Genomic DNA, 22,782 nt, shown 5'->3' with positions numbered 1-22,782 from the left:
GACGCTGTAGAGGGGGGCCCCGGAGATATAAACAATCAGGTATTCTTTAACATGCAGTGACATCGCACGATACACGAGCCTCTGCAATTTCGCCTTCACCGAAATGTGAATGCCGTGGCCGGGACTGATACCACGACCTTCGAACGAGTAGCTGAGCACCATAACCAATGTTCCACCACAGTCGACATAGACCAGGAAGAAAGGGACGACACGAAGCGCTGGGTGTCTTCCCTTACCGTTTTTTTTTTTGTGCCCCATTTTTCTTTAGAAAAAAGATAAGCACGAACTAAACCAAGTTGACATTTTGAGATTGAGAGGAACGTCAGACACTATGGCTAAAACAGTTATGTGGAAGGCAGACATGACATTTTGAGATTGAGAGAAATGTCAGACACTATTGCTAAAACAGTTATGTGGAAGGCAGACAGGTAAACAGTGTTCATGATGGAACATGGAAGGTGGCACTATCTCAGATCTAGCTTACGTGGCAGTGCTCTCTTTGTAAGCCTGTCTCATTCTGATATACAGTCTGTCTTTACATATGTACACAGATGTACAGCAAAACATTGCTGCTACAAGTACTACATTAACGGACAATCTTGACATCCCACACACAGTGCTCATAGTTCCAACACAAAAAATATTATTACTAGGAACCCTAGAACACTAAACTTTACAGAATAATTTTTTCTTGCCATGCAAACAAAATGACAGTACTATGGTTTCAAAACCCAGGTATCCTGCTTTAGCATGTTCTTTATGGCAAGTAATGTGACAGGCTAGCAGATTATGCCACCAGGTATTCCAGTGAAAGCACATAGAACCCCGTGATATCCTGGGAGGGGAAATTTTCATCTCGCTGTTTTGAACACAATAATACATAAGGTTTCACAAGCATAGAAGCATGCGATCAGCAAACATGAGACAGTGAGGGGGAGACAAATGTGGAATGGCATTGAGAGCACAGATGGAAGATGGGGACAAAAAGGTTTAGTTAATGAAATGCCAGCAACATATCAGCAGGCTTTGCCTTTAGGCTCCCCAGTTCACAGGCTGCCAGCCCTGCCTGTTTATCAGCTGGTACTGTGCGGAAGCATAAAGGTGCCGTAAGCATCATGACGACGCACCCACAGGCCTTTTTATATTTACAGCGGAGGTGAGACAATATTTGAACTTTCAAAATATTTCTCAAATAAGTTTGCTATTCCATTCACGTTGGAATTTGACATCTGAAGTATTCAAACTTCCCAAATACTAATGCGGTCAACTTGGTAGTCGCCCCTTCAGATATTCAATATGCTTCATTTTACCATACTCGCATTGTGGCGAAGCTGCCTTTCAGACTGCTATGATAGCAAATTTATTGACTCGAGAAAACGCTCTTTCCAACATCGGGATGCACTGTGTCGTTACAGTAACCGCTTCGTATCTTCCATATGCTTCACCGCAAGCACACTATACTACTGCAGCAAAGCTGCCTTTAAGATCGTAATAAACTCACGAAAGTGCTGGTTCGAACCTACACGGCAGATGTGGAGGCTTTAATGCCATTATTAATAACAGTTATTGCTTTGCAAAGAAAACATGCACTTGCATGCCACATCGCAGTCATTTTCTTCAGGTACAGGGGTACATCACAACAATGTTGATGGCATTCAGGCAGGTTCACAGAGTTCGCACGGTTCGTAGTTAGTTGCTGGTTGGTCCTTGCTGTGATGGCCAGATTGCTGGGTAAATGAAGGCAGCTGACCCAAGCATACTCAAGAAAGTGAGACAGTAACTCAATATAGCCTAAAGCAAATGGAGCATAATGTTGGGTGTTTAAAAAGCAAAGCGCTTCTATAGTTATTGCTGGCTCTAGCCAAACAGCAAAGATGACGGGTCATCAAACAGAAAAAAAGCTCTTTCTGATGCCATCTGTAACTAGCCTTGTAAACGAATCCCAAAAAATTTCCCTATTGCGTCTTCACTTTCAGCATAAACACCACAGTAATAATAAAACAAAGCTTTACAGCAAAGCTATATGGCTAGGGCATTCTTTTTGCTTATAAGCATGAACATACGCATCCCAGACTTGGGCAAACCTGACTTGACGACTCACTACTGGTCCGCTCAATATGAGGATGGAAAGACACAAGAGTTGAACACCCACATATGTGCTACCCCCTTCCTCAAAATAAATAAATGAACATGTGTCAGCAAAAAGACATGTTGCTCACACAGAAAAGTTTAATTATTAAAATAATAATGATAATAATAATAATAGACGATGAAATTTTACGTCCCAAAACAAACACATGATTATGAGAGACGAAGTGGAAGGTTACGGAAATTTTGTCCACCTGGGGTTCTATAATGTGCACCTAAATCGAAGCCCACAAGTGAAAAATTTAAAGGAGCATGCGCTGAATTCTTAAGACTTTCTGGATAGACATTTAGGATTTAGTTGTAAGGTGTGCAATTGGCTATGGCTCGAAATTCTGGGTCACGTCTAGTTGTGTGCAAAAGAGCCTCACTGGTCACAAATTTTCACAGAGTCGAATGGCTCAATTTTTCTTTTTAACGAAAATAGTTGCATTCGTAGCAGTTTCATGTTATTATTGTGAAAAATGAATGACGCAGCAAAAGGAAGCTCTCCTCGGCAAGCTCTTAGTTAGCTGTAACCTCGGAAAAGATGAGGCCCTTTCCACAGAACCATGATGTCATACCTGTCCTCGCCTCTGTAAACGAGCTCAAGTCAATTTCAGGCTCACATACAGTCGACGTCCGATTTCCCGGACCCTCAAGGGACCGCCAAAACGTCCGGAAAAACGAATACATGAAAAGGCACCTTTATTGTAGGTATTTTTCGCTGATGAAGAGGGTAACGGCCGGAGTACAAGATTCCCATTGCGATTCAGCCAATGCATCGTTTATGTGGCTCTGAAAATAGCAGTTTATATATATATATATATATATATATATATATATATATATATATATATATTGAACGTGGCCGGCGCTACCTTGTAGGTCAGCACTTGGGCGCAAAGAAGTCGCCTATTTCCTTTTGCACAGCGTTCCACTTGCTCGCGATCATGTCTGCCTCAATTTCAGTCAGCCTCATGTTGCCGTTGTACACAGATGACAGTGTCATCAGTGCTCGCGTTGGCTGTGTAGGAGATGGCTCTTCATTCTCGAAGTCGGAGTCGTCTGAATCCTCCGTAACTTGACAAATGATTTCGTCATTGGTCCAGTCTGCACATAGCTCGAGGTCTTTGCCAGTGTCGGCGAAGCCCTCGAAGGTTATCCCGGCTGGAATCGAACTGCCGGCAGCACGCAGATTGTCGAAGGCAACCTCCGCGGATGCCAGTTCGTCCCACACGCTGCCCATTAAAAGTGACATGGCCGTCTCGACGTCCTGTGTGAAGCCCACGCGGCGAAAACAGTTCCACACAGTCTCTTGCGTAACCGCCTTCCACGATTCCGCTAGCATGCCAACGGCAGACCTGACGTCAGCGGCGTAGCTTTTCCTATGGTGAGCCCACAAGGAGGCTTTGTGTGCTTCGAAGGCGTGGAAGAAGACGAAGGAGTAGTTGGTGCCATTGCTTGACAAAAAGGCGAATCCGCTCGACAAAAAGCACAGCACGAAACAGCTAGAAACTCTGTAGATGCTGAAGGTCGGGAAACGTGATCACTGAAGATAGCGTGCAGCAACAAACAATCAACCGCAGACACAACCACAGAGCTGACAAAACAACACGTGAACGAACATAGTGAGGTTTGGCTTGGCTAAGCAACAGCTGGCAACAGATTGACACTTGCAATTCCGAAGTTACGACAGCCGCGGCGTGGTGCAGCGGTTGGCGGCGCGAGGATATGAAAACAACCAAAATGGCATTGTCGTGGTGACTTTAGGTCGGCGGTTAACAGTAAAAAGTCAGAGAAATCAGATGCCGAAGGCAATAAGCGTCCGGAATTTCAGACTTTGTAATGAATTGTCTTTACGGGGAACTTGACGGTGCCACAGATGAGTCCGGGAAATCGGGCATGTCTAGAATTTCGGATGTCCGGGAAATCAGACGTCGACTGTGTATATATATTGTATACTCGTCGACTGTGTATACTAAATGCCCACAATATATATTTTCTTTGCTAATGTCAGTGTGATCCATATTTGAAAACAATACTTTTATTACAAAATTATGGACTATAGAATGCACATGTATTTCACCAAATCAGTTTTGCAAAATGTTGCGAGGTGGAGGAAGGGTTATGAAAGAGAAAATTGCCATCCACCTGTCTGTAACGCGAGTCATAGCAAAAGTCCCAAGGACGAGCCTGCATTGATACTTTGCAAATTAATAACATTTTAGCGAGTAGCATATTAACCACTCTAATGATAGTTTGCATGGGTCGTTCCAGAGTGGCCACAGAAATTGTCGAGCCAGCAGTAACATTTAATGATTTCAAATCTGCCAGTGAGAAAGTAAGGATACCCTGCTTCGAGAGATCCCACAGGGAGTTATAGACATGTCTCATGAATCCCCAAAACGCACCCAATTTCTGCTCCATATCCCATGGTAGCCAAAGCTCTCATCAAATGTTGCAAATGAATTTTCTCAGATATTGCATTTACTTACTGTCGCATCTTGTCTTGTCCCAGTCTTGTTAAGACAAAGCACAAGAAGAAATCACAAACCAATTCATTGCTTAGCCAAACTAATTATTAACTTTTTCCCCCACTACCTATTGGGCCTTTTCTTATTCCTTTAAAACAAATTTCTCTGTTACATCTGAATTAAGGCAAACTTGAGTTGGTTTAAGGAACCCCTAAACCACCTCCAATATTTTTTAAACCATTTCAACTAAACACGAGTATCATGTGCTAAATGCCGTCCCTATCAACGATTCAACATGTGGCAGCGCAAAAAGCTGCCAGCGCACCACAAATTCAGAGAAACATTCCCTCCTTCACTTCCGGCCTCCGCGTAATGCATTGTACGAATATCTCTGGTGCGCCGTTCGAATATGCTAAGAGCCTACGACTTCTGGTTATTCTGCAAGCAGCTGTCCGCACTGCTCGTTGTCCGCCGTGTTGCCCACGTGCGTAAGTGCGAGTCCATCATGTTGGAGACCCTTTGAAGGCGTGCACTCTACACAGGGTACATACCGGCACAATTTGTATAAGCTAGGGCCCGCGTGGCAGCCATGGTTCGCCAACAAGTGTGCAGTTGACGGAGTCGCGGCAACAGGAAGTAGAAGGTGTTTCAAGCAGCGTGTCAGCGATGACGTATGCCGTGCGAGAATTGGAGGGGCGCTTGGCGAGAGCGCAAACCGGCGAGTAGAGCATAGAGCAGGAGAGAGCAAAAGGAGTGATTGTTGCAGTTTCGATAACCAAACACGTCTAAAACTCCGCTATTACAGCACCGCTTCAAAAAATTCTCAGGGCTTCGTGTTCGTCATGCACAATTCAATCCAAGAAACCGAATTTCGACCCCTGGGCGGTTTAGAGGCCGTTTAAAACCGACACAGTGAAAATCCGCACTAGAAAAACATGATTGAAAATTTGTATGCTTTCGCAGCCCCACCACAGGCCCCTTAAAGCCAACGTGTTTCAGAAGTGTCGGAAGTATCAGACGTTGAAACTACGCAAAATTCATTTTTTAAATAAGATTCTGTGCTCAAACTGCATATCCAAGATGGCATTAACTGAAGGCACTACCAATGCCATGTTAATCATCTCGCCGGCTTGATCCATCACTAATGGGAGTCAATCTGTTTGCACCCAATGCGGATTCCCCAAGTTAGCTTTGCTGTATTGCCAAAGTGTAATGCGGTGAAGCATCGCCAATATATGAAGGGGCTACTGTTTCTGTACAACAATATGGTGATGCATTTGACGCAAAGAACTGAAAATACAAGGATGAGTGGTGGCGGCATCAATCGGCTGCTTCCCCCCCCCCCCCAAAACTCCTTTTCCCCATAGCATACCGGGTACAAAACGACATTCGACCCCTATCTCTGCCCCCCCCCCCCCCCCCCCCACATCAAAATGGTGCATCCACACTTACACAATACCCTCGGGCAGGCGTGGTGGCGGATAGCCCGTGGGTATTGTGGTGGGGCATCGTGGTGGATAGCCTATCTGTCGCCGAGCATCTCAATGGCGAAACATTTAACAGGATGTGCGTGTGGTACAGAAAGCGTGCTTCCAATGAAGACCCGGTCTTGCGATGCGGCTGCACCATTCAGGAAGCCTTGAGCCAATGAAAAATGGCATAGTTGGAAGCGGAATTTCGCGGCAATGCAAGGCAGATTCCTTTTCCTTATGTGGTAGTACTCGTGAAAACTTTGTTAAAGTGAAAATACCCCATTTTTTGCTTTGTTTTCTATGGTCAGCTGCAGGAAATCAAAAATTATTTGTTGTAGCGAGGATTTCGTTGCAGCGGACTTTGTTATGGAGGAATTCGACTGTGCTTTGAGGAGTGATCACTTTGTGTCTCAGAAAGGGTAGCTGCGCTTCTCGACTCTTTCGGTAGAAGAAGCCACAATGTGCCACAAAAGGTCTTCCTGCTTTTTTGGTGATTGCAGAGACTGGTTAACCAAAGATTCTGACTTCGGCACTATCATGGGCATACCTTTAAAAATTAGTGCAGAAAAAGAATAGGCTTGTGCGAATATTCGAATGCTTCAAACATTTGAACGAATAGTGGAGTATTCAAATTTGCTTCAATTTGAATAGAAATTATTGAAAATTTCGAAGTATTCGCAATGAATGCAATGAAAATTGCTCTATTACCTCGGCAAATGACACTAAAAGCTCAAAAATCACTCGTCACAGGCATTGGCTGATTTGAGCATGGCACGCTCGGTCGTTACTGCGGCCGCTGCTAATGCACGCGTACATGTACGATCGCACTGAATGGCTGCATATTAAAAAAATAAAAACTAAAGACCACGAGGAGCACGTAATGCCCCCCCCCCCCCCCCCCCCCCGTGCCATCGCTCCTTTCTTAGTTTCTAGCTCCTTCGCCGAGGCTAGAAAGAGAATGCAATTGCACTGTGCAATAAATCTTTGGAAATCTGCTCATACTATACTGATACTAAACATTTTGCGGCGGTGACTTTGTGAGGCAATAAGCTTCTTTAGTGAATTCATTCCATGGCTACATGAAAAAAGTGTTGCAGAACCCCGCTAAATTAACATATTACCTTCAAACCAATTCATCCTTTTTTTAAGCTTAAAAGCTTGTTACGACGATTTTTATGCTCTAAATGTAATGAATTTCTAAATGACTTGTTACATAATTTAAAAGTCAAGTCCTGCTACTACTCGAAATTGTCTAGACTTTCTTAAAAAAAAAAAAAAAAAAAGCATTTGCGTAGAGACTTTATATCAATTTTTAAAAATAGTCGACTCCCGATAATTAGAAGTCGCTTAATAGGAATTTTCAGTCAATTAGAAGTCGAGAGGTGGTCCCACCAGTTTTGTATGCAACCCTATAGAAAAAAATGCTCGATAATTCTAAGTTGAAAGCCCATAACATCGGTTAATTAGAAGATATTTTTCCATCTACAGCCTCGAGGCAACCGTGCTTTTCAATAAAATGTGCAATTTTTCAACTGCCAGAACAGCTACCTCACTGGTGTTGTCACCATCGCAGCTGTCCACAGCCACTGTTGTTGCCATCGCCGCTGCACGGAGTGCCACAGTGCATGAGGCGGCTGGATCATTCAGTCAGCACCGGCGTGCCAAACGTCGTACTATTCGGCCCATTGTCTCAGTCTCTCTGTCCTTGTGTTTCGTTGACTGTGTATCAGCGTTGCGTCGCAGGTATTTTCCACATTTTGCCGTGTTCGGCTGGTCGCGAAGTTGAATAATGGCAACACGCGGCTCGTACCGAACGCTGGATCTGGCGACGAAAGTCAAAGTCTTAAAAGAAGAGAGGCACTGCGAAGCAAGACATTGCACGAAAATACAACATTAAGCACCCCTTCCCAACATACTTTCGAATTTTATCAAAAATAAGCGTTCGATAATGGATGCTTTTGAAAATGAAAAGTTTAAGGTGTCACGAAAGCAAATGCGCACCAGCACCTACCCAGATTTGGAGAAGGTGCTGCTTATTTAGATCAGAGAGGCACGCACCAACAAACTTGCTCTCAATGGCGAGGTCGTTGCAGAGAAAGCCTTATAGCTTGCATCAATGTTTAATCAGTGCCATCCACATGCTAGTGTGTGCATGGGGCCGCATGAAAAATGAGACCATCGCCAACTGCTTTAGGGCTTGTGATTTCGCGGCAAATTCTTCGGGAGAGGCTTCTTCTTGTCTACCGGTAGAAATGCGAAGTCAGCTCGACGACAGCAGTTTTGACACTGCTCTCAGTGACTCCTGCTTTGAAGATTAAGTCGCCGTGGACAGCACAGTCGAAACATGCGGTGCATTGATAGACAGTGAGATCGTGCAGATCGTTCAGCCCCATAAAAGCATTCATCAAAGCGACAACGAAGACTTGCTTCCCACTGTTAGATTCAGCAAACAGAATCAGACTAAGATGACTGACTACTTTTCCTAAAGAACTGCTGGCTTTGAACATAATAAAGATGCCATTTTTTGTGATTTATGGTTGATTGGAAATTCATTTAATTGGAAGTTTTTTGCGATTTCCGTTAACTTCGTATTAACGGGAGTAAACTGTACTGTGCTAACCGTTAGGTTATGATAAATATGCCCATTTTTCTTGGTGTCGTGTATACTACTTCAATTTGATTACAAACTACTCAACCAAAATCACCATTTGCACGAGCCTATAAAGGAATTAAGGCCGGAGAGTGGCCATTGACAAATGCATCAATCAGTATTACCTATCACCGACAACCTTAATACGATGAATGCCTCCTGCCATAAGCTTGGCAGTGCATCTGGTTTTAAGGGCAGTGCACAAACTTTATAGGCAACAACACAAGTGCTTCGCTGGCGCCCTGCTGCTGTTCGCTGCATGCATCCTTGCATAGGACCACTTTCAAGTGCACATTGCTTTGTTGAAACTAAAGTTTGATGTTGGAGTAGGCTTAACAAAGTACATGTCGTATTTGAGACTGGTCGGGCATACAGAAATCCTTCTACAAGGACACTATCATGAAAAACACATTCAGTGCTGTTGTAAACATACAGTCGACTCTCGCTATATGAAACACAAATGGTCCTTTGACTGTGGGTAACGTGACTCCACACATTATGATCAGGCATTGATTTTTATCATATTTAACAAATTTTAAAGCGTTTTTACACCCTAACTGCATGCAACGAACAGAAAGCAGAGATATAAAGTCCCCAAGGTTATCTGCCATTTACTGCTGATTAGACTTTTTGAAGAAATCGTTAATTGCCATCTGCTTCTTTGCTATTTTTGCTTTGAGCACAAGGCTCTACCATTTGAGAAACATCACGGTTTACTATGAGTGCTTTGTTTTGAACATTAGTTTATTAGCAACGCCTTCTTCCTTGAAGGCCTGAAAAACTTATTTTTTATCTTTAGACTTAAGATTATATTAAGCACCCAAGTTTTTAAATAGAAGTGAAAAAGCAACAGATATTTTCTGGTATACAATCGCAAAAATGATTGATATGTGAGGTTTAATGTCCCAAAACCCCCATATAATTATGAGAGACACCATAGCGGAGGGCTCCAGAAAATTTTGACAACCTGAGGTCCTTAAATGTGCACCCAAATCTGAGTACACGAGCCTACAGCATTTTCGCCTCTATCAAAAATGCAGCCGCCGCAGTCGGGATTCGATCCCCCGACTTGTGGGTCAGCAGCCGAGTACCTTAGCCACTAGGCGACCGCGGTGGGGCAACAGAATCGCAAACAGTATGAATGAACTGAATGATAGAGTTGAAGTTAAGAGGCCTTTAGATGCATTGAAAGAATAGAAGAGCAACGAAAAAATTGCATTTTGTTTGAATTAACTGAAAGTATGGATTATCATAGTTTGAATTATTGCGAGTCTACAGTGTACTAACGTCAAACCTCGTTAGTGCGTACCCACTTTAAGCGTATTAACAGTTAAAACATAGTTGCGACGAATCCTCGACATAGTCTCATTGATACTGATGCATTCTCAGACTGCTTAAGCCGTAGTGCTCGGCCTATGCTTTGCGGTTAGTGCGCACAAACTGCATACCGCGATAACATTTTGCGCGACAAAATTTTGCTGCTCCGCTGAACTTGCAGATGCCACAATGGGACGTGAACGGTTTTCCGTCATGTAAATAAGTGCGGAGATCAAGTTATAACGACTTCTGCGTGATTGCGCCGATGACGCTGCGAGTAACCACCGGGGGAAAAAAAAAACAAAGGCGAGGTGGATAAGTCATACTGGTGTGTTTCTTGGTTACCACCAAGAAACACACCAGTATGACTTATCGGCGGTAAAAAGCCTTATCACAGTAAGCATGCGTGGTTATCTTCTCAGGCACGCATGTGGCATAGCGTCACTTTAGGCCTACTGAGTGCTTTTAGTGGGCGGCCTTTAGTGGGCCGTTTTGCGGGACCGTGTTCAAGTGCGCACCACTATACAGAAATGCAAGCAGCTCGCTGTCACGAAGTTCAGCGTTGTGGATCGCGGGCACCGAGAAACGTTGTACAGTCGAACCTCAATATATCGAACACGGATACATCGAATTATTGCATATATCGAACAGTTCCTATATCACGCGGGAAATCGCATGCATTATATATTTTTTATTCCGAACAAAGTTTGACATATAATGGATATATTGAACTCAGCCACCCCAAACCGCCCACGCTCAATTGACAGGCGGCGAGCTTTCCCGCATCTCGAAAGTAACGGTAGAGCGGTGGGCGTTTACATCGATGGCGCCAAGGTGCCACTTTAACGTAGCGGCGTACGCGCGCCGCAGACATGCAGTCGTTGCAGTCTCTATGGTGTCAACGGCACACTGCGCACTTGTTGCAAGCTCCTCCCCGTAGCATCGGCCAACGCCTCCTCTAGAAAGATGCCTGCCGCATGAAAAGAAAAACAGCTGCCACACCTTTTCTCTCCTTCATTTTAAAATGTTCTTGGTCGCTAGCATCACCTGTGGTGCACGGTGCAACAACGCAACACTTTGCATAGCCTCTGAAACAGTGGTGTAAAGTTGCAGGTCTCGAACAACTCTCGACTGACGTGCCCCTATGGGCCGCAGATGAAAAACGCTTAGCTGGCACCAGTCGCCGCCGTGATGATAGTGTTGGTCACGAGAGCCACCGCGCGGAGCTTGTGAGAGCCACCGCGCGGAGCTTGTTTAAAACTGAAGGCAGGCCAACTCCGCTGGGAGCGCGAGCCATTCCTCAGGCATCTTTCTAGAGGAGGCGTTGCATCGGCAGGCATCGGTCGTTGTGCTCGCAGTGTTCGTGCGTTTCGAGTTAGGCCTGTTGCACGCTGTGGTGTGTGTAGTGATGGCTGCAAACGCGAAGAAACGGAAGACCCTGACTTTTGCTGCAAAACTGGAAGCAATACAGCGCGTCGAGAATGGTGAGAAGAAGTTGAGCGTCGCGGATGAGTTACGCATACCAAGGAGCACATTTGAGTACCCTGCTCAAAAACAAAAGCGACGTAAAGGCCAAAGCCGAGAAGAGCCAGCACTCGGACGCGCAGCGTGTACGCAAAGTTGCTTTTGAAGATGTTGAGAAGTCGCTTCACAAGTGGTTCAGCGATGCAAGGGCCCGAAATATTCCTGTATCAGGACCGATGTTGCAGCAGAAGGCAAAGAACTTTGCATTCATTCTCGGCGTCGAAGATTTCAGTGCTAGTAACGGTTGGCTGCAACGTTTCAAGGCTCGCTTCAACATTGTCGGGAAGACTGTCGGGAGAGTGTGAAGACGCCAATGACGAAGAAATTCAGAAGTGGCTTGATCACGAGTGGCCCAAAGTTCTCGCCAAGTATGAGACGAAGCAGATCTTTAATGCTGACGAGACTGGCCTATTCTGGCAAATGCTTCCGCGGCAAACGCTGGACACTCGCGGGGACAAATGCCACGGAAGCAAGCAAGGCAAGGCCCGTGTGACGGTCCTATTGGCTGCCAATATGGATGGAAGCACGCAGCTGCGGCCACTTGTAATTGGCAAGTTTAAAACCCCGAGGTGCATGCGGAATTGCCCCAATATTCCGGTGACTTATGCTTGGAACAAGAAGGCGTGAATGACGAGGGATATTTTCCTCAAGTGGCTGAAGGCGTGGGATTCGGACCTGGCGCGTCAAGGACGGAAGGTATGCCTTATTGTCGATGATTGCACGGCACACCACACCGATGCCCAGCTGAGCAACATCAAAGTGGTATTCCTGCCGCCTAACACTACTTCGAAGCTCCAACCGTTGGATCAGGGTATTTTCCACACATTTAAGTCTAACTACAAGCGTCGGCTGATCGACATTCTGCTCGTGAAACTCCGGATGGGCCAAGATCTGAAGATCGATCTCTTGGGAGCCATCCAAATGCTCAAAGCATCGTGGGAAAACGTGAAGCAGTCGACGATAGCCAACTTCTTTCGGCATGCGGGCTTTGGTCGCACTGACGGGGAATCAGTGGAAGAATCCGAGGAAGCTGGGTTGGCATGCGCAGATGAAGAAAGCGAGCTCGCCGAAACGTGGAGCAAGCTGGAGAGCTTTGTAGGTGCCGAGCCGCAAAGCATGTGCATCGAAGACTTCGTTGGAGGTGATGACATCACTGGTACAACGGCGAAGCTCACGGATGTGGAGATTGTCGCCGAAGCTACCGCTGAGCAGCCAAATGAAGACTCTGCCGAGGTGAATCCCGCAAGCGCTGATGGTGTCCCGCTCCCGACATCAGCTGAGGTCGTAGCTGCCTTGGCCCTTGTGCGCCGCCACTGCGGCGCGATTGAAGGCACCGGCCTATCACTTATGGATCGCCTGGACTATATTGAGGACGCAGTCGTCAAACACGCCATGGCCAACAAAAAGCAGGCTACTCTTTTTCAATATTTTAAACCAACACAATAAATACTGTGTTTCAATCTCCAAGTGAGTATTTACTGCACCACGCTTGAACGGTTCGTTGGTTGTTTTTACCAAGCTGTTGACGCATTTTTTTCGTGATTTTTTTATATCGAATTCTGTATATATCGAACTATTTCGCGTTTGCCGCGCCGTTCGATATATCGAGGTACGGCTGTATTATGCTAACATGCGCATCGTACAGAGGGCGTAGCGCTGTTGTTACCACGCTGCTCGCTTTGATTTAATGACAGCCGAAATGCACCTCCGCCCCCTGCCAGGACTGCTAGAGCATCGCGGAGAACACATTGCTTGCGGAAAGCTCTTCGGTGCCGCGCTAACCCAGCAGGCTACTCGCCAAATCTGTGCAGCAAGCGGATCGGCAGTCACGATGTGCGCAGAGTGAGCGAAGCGCTGCATGCAACTGACCATGCAGTAAACGATTTGGCTCTCTGCGACTGTACAAAGTTAAAAAAAAAAAACAACTGCATCAGTTTTTGCCTAGAAGCAGACAGCGGAACAACTGTATCACGGACAGCCGATTGTGTCCGTTCTGTCCACGCAAGAAGGAAAGTTGTTTCCTTCCTCCATGGTTCCGACGCTGTACCAAGCTGCCTGCATATTCTGGATCCCACGGTTGTTTCAAAATGCCTATCTGAGTCTCCATCGCGTACTATGGGGCAGTTCTTCTAGAGTCAGAAAAAGAAAGAAAAGGCTATGCGAATGGCACTTCAGGCAATATTTCCCGGGGCACTGCGTTTATACTTTTGTTGGCAAACTTGAGTTGAGTGCAAAATGCCACCAACAGAGACCCACTAAAAACTTTGCACATGCATTCACTCGTATGTCTTACTGATTACAAGAAAAGGAGGTCACAAGCAAAAATTACTCACCATCGAGCACAGAGGGTCGTCCACTAAGTGGCGCACCATCGTCTCGAGAGATGTCCTGAGTGCTTGGAGCCGAATGCACACTGTTTCCGCCCCCTCCCAGGTTCATGGGCAAGCCTGTCGAAAGCAGAGGCCCTGATGACGTGGCTGCCATGTCCTGTTCTAGCCGAAGCTGTCGCCTGCGACGCTTGGACCACATCTCATGGCAGTCTTGCCAGTGTGGGAGGCTGCGCAAAGTTGGATAGTATACAGTAAGGACTCACCTCTATAAACATCTCTTGTTCTGTCCTACAACTGTCAAGCGAATGTACCAGCGAAAGAAATGGGAGTGTCTGAATAGACAGTGGTGGTGATGCTGGTTGATACCACAAGCAATGCTTCAGTGTTGGTAAACTTGGCTATGGTTCACTTAAATTTAAATGATTTCAATTTTGCTGAAAATTACTGTGTTTCCAAGAACATGACATGCACAATTTTTCAATTAAATTGTACCAAAAAGTGCCTTAAAGTTGCAATTGGGTAAAAAACCTAAACTATCCTTGTTGTATTGGCAATGGGCAACTATAGGAGGATTTCAGTGATAAGAACCAGGTTAACATGACTTTCAGTCTGTTTATAATACCGTATTTATTTGAACTTAGGCCGATAGTTTCTTTCAAATTTCCTTGCATCAAACTCCAGGTAGGCTTAGATTCAAGAATTCTGAAAAACGTGCTATTTTTATTTGAGAAAAGTGGTACACAACTAGCAACACCTAGACGGTATTATGCGTACGCGAGCGGCATCTATTGTGAACCAGGGAGTTCGACAAGATAGCAGGACAAGACGGTAGTGCGAAGTGGGCAGCCGTTTAGATATGCGCTTGAACGAGCTTTTACGATAATGTATCCTTCACGATGCATGTTTACATTGTTTGCTTTTTCGTTATCATTCAAAGAGAAAGCTCTGGGGCGCAACCACAAAGCACATACTTCGGAGCACATAGCATCGCTTAGTCTCTCGAGCTGCTGTCTACGTCACTTCCAGTAAGCTGTAATGGTGTTTTTTCTCGCTTAGGTATCAAAAACTGTGCTGTTGGCGAGCTTTTTTCTTTTTTTTTTTTAACCACTTGCATTTCGAAGGTGAAATTTGGAAAGCAGCACTGCCTCCAGCTAGACTGTCTAAAAGTCGGATTTCTGAGGTGTGCACCATTTCGTTGAAGTTGGCTTTTAAGGCTCACTGATCATGTGAATGAAAGTCGCTGCTTGTTTCTGGCATATCACTGACTGATCAATAAATTCTATTCGCTGTTAGAGCACAAACTTAAATGTATAAAATTACACGCCACAAACTTGTAATATTGCGTAATTTGTGGGAACGAGTGTAGAGGTGGCTTCTCTCCGCACAGTGTGGTGCAATGTCTGCCCATTTTAGTGCCTGCCCGCGAGTTCCGCTTAATTCAAACACTTTTGAAGTCTGTTTCGAGTTCAAATTAATAAGCTTTTGCTGTAATTTTTTTGTGAATGCAAGATTCGTTGATTGATATGTGGGGTTCAACGTCCCGAAACCACCATATGATTATGAGAGACGCCGTAGTGGAGGACTCCGGAAATTCTGACCACCTGGGGTTCTTTAACGTGCTCCCAAATCTGAGCACAAGGGCCTACAGCATTTCAGCCTCCATCGGAAATGCAGCCGCCGCAGCCGGGATTTGATCCCGTGACCCGCGGGTCAGCAGCCGAGTACCTTAGCCACTAGACCACCGCGGCGGGGCGATGCAAGATTCGTATCACTGGGATTCTACTGTACTGAAAACATCAGATGCAATACCAAGATATCCAGATTTTCTGACAAGCTTTGCAATGGCAACCAAGGTTCTTTTAATTGAAGCGCCCGAATTCTGATCAAGGGCTATGCGAGCACAAGTGACTTTAAGGCCTGTTGAAACTGGATGGCAAAATTCCAACGAGAAAAAAAAAAGAAGCTTTTTGTTTTTTTCACTGGAAGCACACTCGTACCTCTCCAAGAATCAATTTTTTATGTGAAATTAAATGCCTCTTTTTAGAAACTCACTAGCACCCCTATGTACGATAGAACAAAACGTTCGTATGAAAGTGCACTGGCTTTGCAATGGTCTGCCCCTGCCATGTATTTGGAATGGCCACAGTGCTTTCTGTCATTTTTAGCTTGCTAGTGCCGCGCAAGCTTGCCGAACTTTACAAATGTGCAAATAATCGATCGAAAAAACTGAAGTCCGACATTTTGTACACCGAAATGCATGATAGGATTATGAGGAATGCTGTGGTGGGCCACTCTAGATTAACTTTGATCATCTAACATAAGCCTAGAAAGTACACAGGCATCCTCGCATTTCACCCCCGTTAGAATGTGGCTGGAAATCGAACTCGTGCAGCTACACTAAATGGCACAACACCACACAGCTGCTACATTACGAAAGCTGATTGAAGTGCGTCATATAACTTCAAAGCAACCACATCGGGTCGTTAACAGCGATGAGAAGGCTCCAGGCATTGTTAGGACTCACTCAGGAGGAGCCATGCGTTCGGGCCGCACTTGGGCAAGCCACGGGGAGCGCAAAGCTGCCTCTGCTGTGATACGACGATCGGGATCCAGCTCGAGCATCTGGTCCAGCAGATCAAGAGCTGGAGGCGGCAGGAAGGAAAACTCCTCACGTAGCCGCCGCCGGTGCTGCTTCTTGGGCCGGAAAGTGGCCCAGTGGGGCAGCTGTATGACTCTTGGCCAGACGGCCGGGCAAGGTGTGCCACACACTCTGCTGATGGCCTCTAGCTGAGCTATTTCCTGGTTGGCCTGGAACACTGGCTTGCGCGTGAACAGCTCCCCAAGGATACAACTGCACAGAGAGAGAGAGAGAGTGTAACTCGAAATGAAACCACTTATCTTGCATTAAACATGCATAATAAAAAAGGGGGCTAATAATGTGCATTAACAAAGTGCAGTCCTGTTATATGTGAATTGCTCAGATTTAACTCTTCGCTCCACATGGCCGTAGCAGTCCGCTGTCGGGCAACGCCCGACGAGCATGTTCCTCCTTTGAATTTTTTTAAATACATGAAGCGCCATCTCTCTAGAAATGAGTGAGCTTGGTTGCTGATGTTTACTTTTTTTACACTAGGATGCAGCACTATGTTCAGCACAGAACCTAGAGCGCATCCACTCGCACGTGGTTATTTCAGAAGCATGGCCACGTTTTCACCGCGTGTTTTACGGTGGCGCTTTTAGCGAAAGCAAAGATGACTTTAGCGAGGAAGATAATTACGTGCTGCAATCACAGTGATGGGTGCAGTTGATTGTGCAGATCATTACTGTGCGAGCTATGCATTTTGTCGCAAGACAATGAAATGGAGGCGCAAGCTTTTTTTTTCTGGATTCTGGAAGTTTCCATTGTCAACAGTTTTATTCTGAGGTGCACACGGCTTCAGATACATGGCCAGCACGAACAGCGACACCTGAAGTACCGCCGCAACCTCATCCAACAGCTTGTGGGTGACGCGAGGGCTGAAACCTAAAAGCGGAGCCCGCCAGCACGGAACGATTGTGAAGAAAGGAAGGAGCCACTTCATTTACAAGCTCCCAGGGCGAAGCAGCAAAGACTGCACTGTTTGTAGCGATGAGCAAACAAATGGAGGCAGGAGGGAAACTGTGTTTTTCAGCAAAACCTGCAGTAACAACAGTGGCCTGCACCCAGGAGAATGCTTTGAGCGGTATCATACGCTGCCTAAATATCGCTAAAGGAGTTAGTTGTTTGCAGAATGCGAAAGAAAAAATAAATATCCCGAGTTTTTCTTCCGCAGTTCGTGTTTTTCTTTGCGGTGCCAGAGACTGGCAAAAAAGTTTCGGACCGCAAGTGGTTAAAGAGACTAACAACTACTCAGAACACGAAATGAGGACTCTACCAACGGAAAGATTGTTGCATTGACTCAAACTTACAGCCCCTTTTCTCGTAAGAGGTGGATTAACATTTTCATTTGTTCATTGAAAGTCGCGAAAAATGACCTCTGGCAGCAATGGCGGCAAAAACATTAAGGATTCTCGGTACCCAGCCACATGACCGTTGATTGTTGTACGCGGTTGATCGATTTTTATTGTTAGTATTGAAATATTTTGGGTTATACCGTACTTATTCAAATCCGACGTTTATTTTTAAAAATTTCTTTGTATCAAAACTCTAGGGTTGGCTCAGATTTGGGGATTTTGAAAAACGCGTAATTTTTTATAGAGAAAAATGGTGCACAACTGCACCACCTAGACAGTATTGTAGCCATTAGTAGCCGAGCCAACACCTGGCTTAAGTACACACGTGAAGCCGCCATTTTGATCTTTGTGGCGAGTGTTGAGGCAGACCGTTTGTCATTTCAAGTCGCGCTTTGTGTGGTCTGTGTGTGGTGCAGCTCAATGGGGCCAAACAGGCGGTGTCATTATAGTGCCACTTATAAAGGGAAAGTTGTCCTAGCCGCGGAGTCGTCGTCCAACGTTCAAGCCGAGCAGAACTTTGGAGTTGACTAAAAAGGAAAAAAAAAAGCAAGGTGCATCGCTGGAAGGGCTGCAGTGTAGGACGACATACCAGGGAACTTTGATTGTGTGGTCTTTTATTAAGAAGTGTGGCATATTTAATGTGCTTGATGGCACATTGAGGATTGTGCACTGTTTGAAGGCATCGACAAAGAAGTAGCAAGAACTACTTGAAACGAGCACGACATTCGGCAAGCGTGGCATTTTAAAGATGCAAATAACTAGAAGAAGCACAAAAAAAAAAACAAATTGACAGTAAAGAAACACAGCAAGACTAGTGGCTGTATGTTGCTCAAATTATAATCGTGAACCAACTGCTTTGTTTCAACATTAGGTTCGATGAATGTTTTCTCTTTGTGAGCGCTGTCTTCGCTGTTTTGTGTGGCCTACGTTCAAGGTAATTGCTTTTTTTTTTGCCAGGCTTTGGATTTTAGGGGCCGGCTTAGAGTTTGGGGTCGGCCTAGATTCGAGTAAATATGGTATATATTAAAAGATATTAAACCATAATACAGATATAGGTTACTAGTATGCATTAAAGTGGCACTGCCTTCGTGCGACGTAATGATTCCATGCTCGTCAGTGCGTCTTGAGCAACATTTCAGGGTGCTCATGCAACCGTGTACGAGTTTTCAGGTCGCTAAGATCTTCAAGCAACCGTTTTGCTACCTACACTTCGTCTTAGAAGTTATGCGCACTGCTTAGAACTGAGCCGCAAATTGAGATTCTCGCATCAGCAACTTATTATAAGCTTACCTTAACAATGAAAGCCCAGGTCCAACACAAAGCAAGATTTATTTGCAGCCACTAAAGCCACTAGCAAATAGTGTCTCAAGGGTCTTCGCAGCAAGACACTTGACATAATTAAGAAAGACTGCCTCAAACAGGGGATATTTCCCAGTCATAGGTCCACAAAAGGCCCAACATGTCTTGTTGGTGACTTTCAGCTGCGCATGCTGCCATCACAAGTAACGGACACAAAGCTCATAGATTCCGAAGTGCCTGTCTATGGCCCTGTTGCCGTTGTCTAGTACATGATCAATCCCTTTCAATTTGAAAGCAGCCGTGTATCTTCCGTATCGACCCACATTGTAATCACATTACAGACAACATACGCTACACCAAAGCTACATGGACTAGCACTGCTAGCACTAACATTAATGTGCCACAATGCGTACTTGCCACTTTTGTTTGGCTTGAATTGAAGCTACGTGCATTGATTTAATGAATGATGTTTAAGAGATAGTGCTAGACTGTAGTGTCCTATCATCATCAGTGATTGTGAGAAGCAGAATGTACTGCTGCAATTTTCGAATGTGCAATAATTACTCGCAGAAAAAAAAAAAAAGTTTTTAGGCAATGCAGTGGAAGGGGGGTCAGACAATTATGTGAGTGTGAGGATTACACGATTGAATACGGTATTCAGTGTTTCCACATCCCTACTGAACACGGACAAGTGATGCTTCTCTTATGGCGCATTCAGTTGGGCGTTTTCGAGTACTCTGAAAAGTGGCTGCGCCTGCGATTTGTAGGATTCGAGTCCTCGGACTACCTTCCATTGGTTCTTTCAAAGCATCAGCCTCCGACTCTGAGTGCTCCCAACCGCTGTGACTTTGAAGCGAGAGCGAGGCATGATCTAACCAGGAGGACAAATCACGTTACACAAGCTGGCCAATCACGTGGCTGCCGGCAGGTGAGCCAGGTGAAGAGCGCGAGCGTGCATTTTGGAAGGGGGCATTGCCGGGCGGGCGCGTATTACTTCGTGCACATTTGTTGTTAGTGGCGTTTTTTTCACAATTCACATCTACTAAGCCATAAATCCACCATGTCAATTAACGAAGCGGCTAGCGAAGGTGGTGGAAACATCAATGCTGTCGTTACAGCAGCTTGCAGACATCCCCATGATATGCCTTGAAGGTAACAGCTTGTACGAGTACGATCACCAAATTTATGTGCTGAGCTCAGAAGGCTTTCCCTACATCCAGACATGTCAGAGAGAGCGAAAGAAAGAATACGGTGAACTTTCAATAAACGAAACTCGCTTAAACGAAAATGCCTCATTAACAGAACTAAATGGGCTCATATGGCTAGATTTCCATGTTTTTTGCAGTAAAATTCATCGGTTAATTGAAACAGTGTTTATTGGTCACCTACGGTTAAACGGCACAAACTCTAAACACAGCACACCCTCGTTCAGGCCAAAGGTAGTCTCACAACCATGGCAACACTTCGAGACAAGCCAATCCAGTAGCCATTTTCACTTGGTGGTGGCTGTGGGAGTCGAGTCGGCGAGTCAGTTGTGTGTTAGGCCTATTTGTGCGGCTAAGTGCGGTGGATCACGGTGTTATTTCAGCCCGCACCATGCACTCTCGTATGAAAAAAAAGCTGCGAATTCTTTAGGAGCTCTATTGAAGCCACCTGCCCAAGATGGAGGTGGCGAAAAAATACGACATCCCGAAATCGATGCTGTCGCGGATCTGCAAAGACAGAGAAAAGATTAAAGGCGCTGTAAATAATGGGATCTTTACATCTAAACGAATATGGATGTGAACGATGCCTTATGATCAAGAAAAGGTTGTTTTCCTGTGGTTCAAAGCATGCACGAAGTATCGATTTACCCATAAGCGGACCAGTTCTTGAGCAGAAAGCTTGAGAGATCGCCATGCAAATGGGTGTTGAGAACGTCGACGGATGGCTCAGCCGCTTCAAAACACGCCATGTCCTAGTCTTCAAAGCAATATCAGGAGAGAGTGCTGCAGTCAACAGGGACATTTGCATCGACTGGCAACAGGGGCGGCCTAAAGAAATTTTGATGAGCATTGAGCTACGAGACATGCCAAACAAACCACTCTTCACCCCCTTTTTTTTCTCCCACTCATCTTCATGAGTAAGACGAGTTTTGTGCAATTTAAATAACGGTTTTGATTCACTAAATAACTGTACTTTGCTTAAATGAAACTTCTGATAAATGGAACAGTTTTATGGATCCCCTTTGAGTTCCGTTTAAGAGGAGTCGACTGTACAGGACAGGTGAAACATGTCAGAGATATCCACTGAACTTGGCAACATTTGTTGACACGGCGCAGGTGCAGCCCTGTTTACCCGGCAGCTTCCCACGCTGGATGCACGGTGGCGCTACAGGCGCGCTTTACCTGCTCTGGGCGCTCTGAGATAGGCGATGTATTCGGTTGGTACGCTGCCTTTCGTGCTCGGATTGTGAGGGGCTTCTGCATCTGGCGACTCTGAGCCAGAGAACCAGAGTGACAAACCCAAAAAAGCCATTAAATATTATTTCACCATAACTTTCGAGAAGCAGCCCATACAAAAATTCATAACCCAGAAGGTTCAGCCACCATCTACACAAGTGAGTAGCCTCGACTCACCCACAGCTCCATACGTCAATGGCAGGCCCGTAACGCTCCTCCCCCAGCAGTAGCTCTGGAGGTCGGTACCAGAGTGTAATAACCTTGTTTGTGTACGGCCGTGCCTTGTCTTCTGCACTGTACAGCCGTGCAAGCCCAAAGTCAGCCAGCTTGATTTGTCCTCTGGGGGGGGGGGGGGAAGAAAAAAAAACACACAGGTTGCTGAAATTACATGCCAGTCTGACTGAACAAAGGCTGATTAATCATTTATTTACAGTACTATGAAGTTTGAATGGTCGTTTATATGGCAGATGCTGCCAGCAGAGTGCTTGCCTATAGTTGTGGCTTTGAAAACACTTCTGATCTTCATATTTTTGGTTGGATACTTTGCGAAAGTCAACACCAGCAAATTGGCACTCATATTAGAGTTTGGAACAGCAGGTGGATACAAAGAGCAAAGTGTAAACTGTTGAGCAACTAATCAGGCAAATAATGGGGAAAGAAAGGGGCATGGAGGAGGAGGGGGTATTATGGGGATTAGATCAGCCGGTCGTCAGATCAAGCTGGATCTATGAGGCTGAACATGCCATGCCATTATGCACCGTTTCGAAAATTAAGAAAACCCTGCATCACCGTGTCATGCATTACACAGATGCGTCAAACTTGCTGTGATGCAACCGTTGTGCAGTGTTATCTTCATTAGGAGGTTACAGAGCTCAAGGCTATGCTTCTCTCTGCACAACTGGAGGTGCTTTTGGTGCCTAATCTCACAGGGTGCAGTGGCCACCTCACAATAAGGTAAACACGTGAGTTTATAACTAGCCACTTGCTGTGGTGCCAAGTTTGAGGTGCAGCCATTATGCTAGAAAACGAAATCAAACCAAATTATGATGAAAATTCACAAGTTACACAATAATGTGAGTAAATATGGCTTTTTTCATGATTATTTTAAGGGGGCAGACTGCTCTTTGGGACCAAAAAGTGACAAAAATATTCATT

At 45.4% G+C, this 22,782-nt stretch overlaps 2 protein-coding genes across 8 annotated transcripts in view; one reads left to right on the top strand and one right to left on the bottom strand.

The window, feature by feature from the left end:
* Cdk12 (Cyclin-dependent kinase 12) overlaps positions 1–22,782 on the bottom strand; it is a 103,074-nt gene that overhangs the window by 44,288 nt on the left and 36,004 nt on the right. For all 7 annotated transcript variants that reach the window (XM_075891214.1, XM_075891215.1, XM_075891218.1 and 4 more), the window contains exons 6-8: positions 21,805–21,966; positions 16,419–16,745; positions 13,898–14,121 (exon numbers count right to left, since the gene is read on the bottom strand). In XM_075891214.1, the coding sequence (XP_075747329.1) occupies positions 13,898–14,121; positions 16,419–16,745; positions 21,805–21,966 (713 nt within the window). The remainder of the gene's footprint in view (positions 1–13,897; positions 14,122–16,418; positions 16,746–21,804; positions 21,967–22,782) is intronic.
* On the top strand, positions 12,444–13,010 carry LOC142771178 (uncharacterized). The gene has a single exon (XM_075872712.1). The coding sequence runs from the start codon at positions 12,444–12,446 to the stop codon at positions 13,008–13,010; it is 567 nt and encodes a 188-aa protein (XP_075728827.1).

This window comes from Rhipicephalus microplus, chromosome 1 (genome assembly GCF_043290135.1).
Source record: "Rhipicephalus microplus isolate Deutch F79 chromosome 1, USDA_Rmic, whole genome shotgun sequence".
NCBI classification, from domain to species: Eukaryota; Metazoa; Arthropoda; class Arachnida; order Ixodida; family Ixodidae; genus Rhipicephalus; species Rhipicephalus microplus.
The sequence above is the reverse complement of the archived record's forward strand: the minus strand, read 5'-3'. Positions and strand labels throughout refer to the sequence as shown.